The 5,973-nt window shown below is 45.4% G+C and overlaps 1 protein-coding gene across 1 annotated transcript; it reads left to right on the top strand.

Annotated features, from left to right (window-relative positions):
- The first annotated feature begins 2,776 nt into the window (after nt 1-2,776).
- On the top strand, nt 2,777-4,852 carry LOC148220064 (uncharacterized). Its single transcript, XM_088155523.1, is given in 1 exon segment — nt 2,777-4,852. A coding segment is annotated over 1 exon segment (1,395 nt). The 5' UTR covers nt 2,777-2,891; the 3' UTR covers nt 4,287-4,852.
- The last annotated feature ends 1,121 nt before the right edge of the window (nt 4,853-5,973 follow it).

Here is a 5,973-nt window from a genome sequence, read left to right as displayed (position 1 = left end):
AGCACGTGGAATTCACCAGTTTTTGTCCTGAAAAAGCCTGGAACAGACAGGTGGAGGCTTCTCCAAGACCTTCGCAAAATCAACGACATCATTAAAGACATGGGCCTTCTCCAGCCTGGACTGCCCTCCCCATCGATGCTGCCTCGAGACTGGACACTTGCTGTCATTGACATCAAAGATTGCTTTTTCAGCATCCCACTGCATCCCCAAGACGCACCATGGTTGGCCTTTTTCATCCCCTCTCTCAAGAGATAAGCTCCTCTCAAAAGATATCATTGGCTCTTCCTTCCCCAAGGACTCAAAAACTCTCCAACGATCTGCCAATGGCATGTGGCACACATCCTTTCTCCTGTTCAAGAACAATTCCCAGAAGCAATCATTGATCACTACATGGACGACATCCTAGTTTGTGCATCAGAAAAGACCTACCTAGAAAAAGCTGTCAAAACAACCATTCAGACCATAGAAAAAGCAGGATTTGAAATCCATGAAGACAAAGTACAGTACACCAGCCCCTGGAAATACCTAGGACTTCTAATCCGAGAAAGGACCATTGTACCCCAGCAGCTCTCCATCCAAGACGACCCAAAGACCTTAAGAGACCTACACAGCCTGTGTGGATCCATCAACCGGATCTGCCCCCTACTGGGACTCACAACAGAAGACCTCGCCCCTCTGTTCAATCTCCTCCGTGGCAAGGAGGACCTGGACTCCCCACACACACTCACCCTGGAAGCCCGACAATCCATCATCAAAGTTCAGGAAGCCCTGTCTTCACTTCAAGCACACAGATTGGAGCCAAACCTGCCTTTCCAGTTTGTCATTTTTGGAAAGGCCCCTCGTTTCTATGGACTGATTTTTGAATGGGACCCTCAACTCACAGACCCCTTGTTGATCCTTGAATGGATTTTCACAAGCAATCAGCCCACAAAGACAATTACCACGTTGCAAGAAATCATGGCACATTTGATAAACAAGGCCAGAACTCGCCTCTGCTCTCTTTCAGGGTGTGAGTTCACATGCATTTACCTGTCCCTGACCATGGGGGATTTGGAAAATCTGCTCCAAACCAATGAAAATCTTCAATTTGCTTTAGATAGCTACACAGGACAAATTTCCATTCACATACCAAAACACAAACTTTTAAATCGAAATGCAACCTTCAATCTGGTCCCAAAACTAGTTCAAAGCAGAACATCCCTCAAAGCTCTGACAGTTTTTACAGATGACTCGGGTTCCTCTCACAAATCTGTCATGACTTGGAAAAACCCCAAAACTGATGAATGGGAATCTGATGTCCAAATTGTGGAGGGATCTCCACAAATTGCAGATTTGGCAGCCGTTGTTAGAGCCTTTGAGAAATTCAAAAACAAGCCTTTCAACCTAGTCACAGATTCTGCTTACGTAGCTGGGATAGCTATGAGAGCAGAACATGCTTTCCTCAAAGACATTTCCAATCCAGAATTACACCAATTGATTTCTTCACTAATAAGCCTCATTTCTAACAAAATATTACCCTACCATATCATGCATGTTAGGTCACACACTGACCTCCCAGGCTTTATTATGGAGGGAAACAGGAAAGCGGATGCACTGGCCATGCCAGTCGAGACTGCAAACATCCCCAACATTTTTGCTCAAGCGAAGCTGTCACATTCATTTTTCCACCAAAATGTACCTGCCCTCATGAGAATGTTTAAAATTCCAAAAAGCCAAGCAAAAGTCATTGTGGCAACATGCCCAAACTGTCAAAACTACCAAGTGCCCTCTATGAGCACGGGAGTCAATCCCAGAGGCCTGAACAGCTGCCAGCTGTGGCAGTCTGATGTCACCCATTTCCCACCCTTTGGAAAATCTAAGTATGTGCATGTGTCCGTTGACACCTTTTCTGGAGCACTTTTTGCATCGGCTCATGCAGGAGAAAGAGCCACTCACGTTATCAAGCACTTTGTCCTAGCATTTGCCACTCTGGGAGTTCCAAAAAATATCAAAACTGACAAAGGACCCGCCAACATCTCTCACAAATTTCAAGAGTTCCTCAGTGAATGGGGAATTGAACACATTCAAACCATTCCTGGAAATTCCACAGGACAGTCCATCGTGGAGAGAACTCATCAGAACATCAAAAGAGTCCTTCACCAACAGCGAAGAGGCACAGAAATTTTATCTCCAGTGGAAAGACTCTGCAAAGCTCTCTACGTCATCAATTTCTTAAATGGAACCAAGTCAGAACCTGACCCCCCAATACTCTGACTCTTTGCAAACTCATCTCAAGTAAAGCTCACTGAGAAACCACCAGTGCTGGTGAAAGACCCTGAAACACATCAGGTCTCTGGACCTTTCAGTTAATTACCTGGGGAAGGGGGTATGCTTGCGTCTCCCTGCCATCTGGACCAAGATGGTTCCCAGGAAAAAAACATAAAACCATACCTAGGCACAGTGAAACCTACTCCAACAGACAACAACAAAAGCTGCCCAGAGTCAAATTCAAGACCTCCTCCAAACCAAACCACCGCTGCTTGGAGAAGACGCCGCCAAACACCTGCACATCAAAGACAGTAGACGAAACAAAAAACTAAGCAGCAATCTGCTGCTTCAGGCAAATCATAAGCTAGACATAGTCTGGCCACAAAGTGACCTTTAGTTAGACGGTACTATTTTTACTGAAACATTTTAGTATTAGTTCCCCCCCCCCCCCATGATTTTATTGTAGCCCTTAATCCTGTATTCCCTTCCCTATCCCAAGAAAAGGGAAAAAAAAAAAAAAAGGGGGGGGGGGAAGGGACAAAGGAAGGCGATGAAGGAGAAAACCCTAACTATCTCTCGCCCCCCATCATAAAAATAATGACTTTACTTATATTCCCTATCAGAAGGCCCATCCTTGTCCAAAGATGAAAATTATCTCCATTGATGCTGTCCTCACTGCTGCCTGGATCCTTCTCACCGTGCCACATGCCTTCAGCTGGATCAGTCCACAACCCAAACACAATGTCTGGGTGACTTTAGCAAAGACATGGAAACAAGATAACATGTGCCTGCCCATGGGCAACCTTGATAACCCACTTTCCACATGTTTGGTAGGAATTCCCTTTGTAGCAGACGAATGGCCCGTCCAGAACTCAGAGCTCCTCTGCACCACTGGTAAGAGACCGAATCCAGTTGACATTTGGGACCATTGGACAAAAATACTGCCAAATGCCCCTGAGGAACCCCAAGAATTAGATTTGCTGGGGTCCTCCAAAGCAACACACTGTGTCAAATTTTATTACAAAAGTCCAAAGCAAAATTGGTCTGGATTGAGTAAAATTCAAAACATATACAGAAAAGATATATCACCCATCAACAAAGCCTACAATTATCCAGATTGGTGCAATTACACCACTCATGCTCTCTCTGAATCCTCCATCCAGCCCAAAACGTTACCTCATGGAATGTTTCTTATCTGTGGTGATCGGGTTTGGGCTGGAATCCCCTCTCCCCTTCAGGGGGGACCCTGTAGCCTTGGCAAGCTTTCTACCCTCACCCCCAACATTACCTTATTACATAACTGGAAAAAGGAAAGTGAATCAAAACACGAAAAATGATCTTACACTGAATTTGATGAAAGTTGTGACCCTAAATTGCACATTTGGTACAGACCCACAAGAGCTGCTGTCTACCTGTTCTTTCCATGGGTGGCTGCAGCAAAAGTCCTTGGTGAAATTACTCATTTGGGGTGTTGGCTCAGTAAGCAAGCCAATGTCACATCTGCTGCTTTGGGTGATCTTTTAAAGGATGAAGAAACCACGAGACATGCATCCCTGCAAAACCGAGCTGCAATCGACTTCCTGCTGCTCGCCCATGGACATGGCTGTGAAGACTCTGAAGGAATGTGCTGCTTCAACCTCTCATCACATTCAACATCCATCCAAGCAAACATCCAGAAGCTGAAGGACCTCGTGAAGGATTTGAAAGGACAAACCTCCCCAGACTGGTTCAACAACCTTTTTGGACAATGGGGACTGACAGGGTGGGCCGCATCTCTGGTCAAGGGACTTTTATGGATTTTAATCGTAGTTGTTATTGTGTTAGTTATGTTTGCATGCTTTGTTCAATGCTTCAAGAAAGTTGCTGGAAGCGCCTTTTTAGTAAATACAGAGAGAGGAGTTGTGGAGGGAGCAGAAAATGTGGTTACTGCGCTGCAAAGAGAGAGAAAAGACAGCAACACACATGGACCTCTTTTGGGGAAAAAAGGCCAACTTTATTGTACGGACATCCCGTATTTAAAGTGTGTTACGTGCAGCTAGGACGGGACAGTAGTTCATTGGACAATTGGGACAAACATCCCCTGGGACAGCATGTCTGGATGTCCCGTGGGAAAGACACAGGATGTTAATCTTTATTATGAATTCCTTTCACCAAGTTATCACTCTGGGAGACTGCCTCCCTTAACTGAAGCTGTAGTCAGCTTATCAGCCTGGGAATGGACCTGAGAGACAGGAGAAATCCAGGCCTGAAAGGAATTTCCAAGCTGTAATTTCCTAGCTCTCTAAATGTGTGTGTCCACAAGAAAACACCTAAGTTTCCCTGCATCCTCAGAACAAGCTCCTTGGAAAACCATAGCTTAGAGATAAGAAATGGCTTGTGAAATGACGAATACAAAAGGAATTTAGCTTCCCCCCTTTGGAAGACCCTCTTATCTATCTTCAGTATTAGTGCTCCATTTTCTTTTAGTATCTATAGGCCAGATTTGAATGTAAAATCCCTCAGGGATTGGTCAGAAAATATAATTCCCTTGGTAATTGGTGCAAATTGTAAAACCCTCCAAAGATATAAACCCCCTGTAAAACAATAGCCGTTGGTATATGCTAGATAGGATGCCTTCATAGAATAAACTATGGATTTGTGCCTCTCTGCATATGCTGGTCTCTTTTCCCCGCTGGTCTGAGAGCTCACCGCGAGCCAGAATTCTATCTGGGCAAGGCTCGGGAATTTGCTCTGTCACTGAGGGCTGCAGAAGCAGTCTCAGGGATCCCAAAGGGACCCCGAAACCCTCACCAGTGACACAATTCAACATGACAAAGTCACCCCAGGACATTCCACCCCTTATCCCCATATTGTCGACTCATTACCAAAACGAATATATATATATTCTAACTCTGCACACACATACGTTATGCATACACATATATATGGTATACAACTATGTACAGATAATAGCAGTAACACTCAGCAAACAGTGATATTTTGCATATGGTTCTCACCCAACAATCAGATCTCCCTGAGGTACACATCGTGTTGTTCCATTTTTCTGCATTATCCACCATGTGCAATCTGGTCCCTGAGCAAAGACAACCCCACAAATGGGTTTGTCTGTACTCGAAGCAGAATGGATCCAAACTGTCTTCCCTAACAAACCTCTGACATGTGCCACTGGGACTTTGTTTCCATCTACTATATGCAGGCGCTCAGATTGGGCAAGGCCTGCTCGGTTGATGGAGCCTCGGGTGTTAACTAACCAGGTGGCCTTTGCTAGATACTGCTCCCAATTTTTGAAAGATCCCCCACCCAATGCTTTCAAGGTGGTTTTTAACAGTCCATTGTACCTCTCCACTTTACCTGCAGCTGGTTCATGGTAGGGGACATGGTACACCCACTCAATGCCTTGTACCCTACCCCAGGTGTTGATAAGGCTATTCTTGAAATGAGTCCCATTGTCAAACTCAATTCACTCAGGGGTGCCATGCCTCCAAAGGACTTGTTTTTCCAGGCCCAGGATGGTGTTCAGGGCAGTAGCATGAGACACAGGGTAAGTTTCTAACCATCCAGTGGTGGCTTCTACCATTGTGAGCACGTAGCGCTTGCCTTGACATGTCTGGGGCAGTGTGATGTAATCAATCTGCCAGACCTCTCCATACTTATATTTGGACCACCACCCCCCATCCCAGAGGGGCTTGACCTGCTTGGCTTGCTTGATGGCAGCACACGTCTCAC

The sequence above is a fragment of the Sturnus vulgaris genome, chromosome W (assembly GCF_052056855.1).
Source record: "Sturnus vulgaris isolate bStuVul1 chromosome W, bStuVul1.hap1, whole genome shotgun sequence".
Lineage (NCBI taxonomy): Eukaryota > Metazoa > Chordata > Aves > Passeriformes > Sturnidae > Sturnus > Sturnus vulgaris.
Note: the sequence above shows the minus strand (reverse complement) of the source record. Positions and strands in the feature narration are given on the sequence as shown.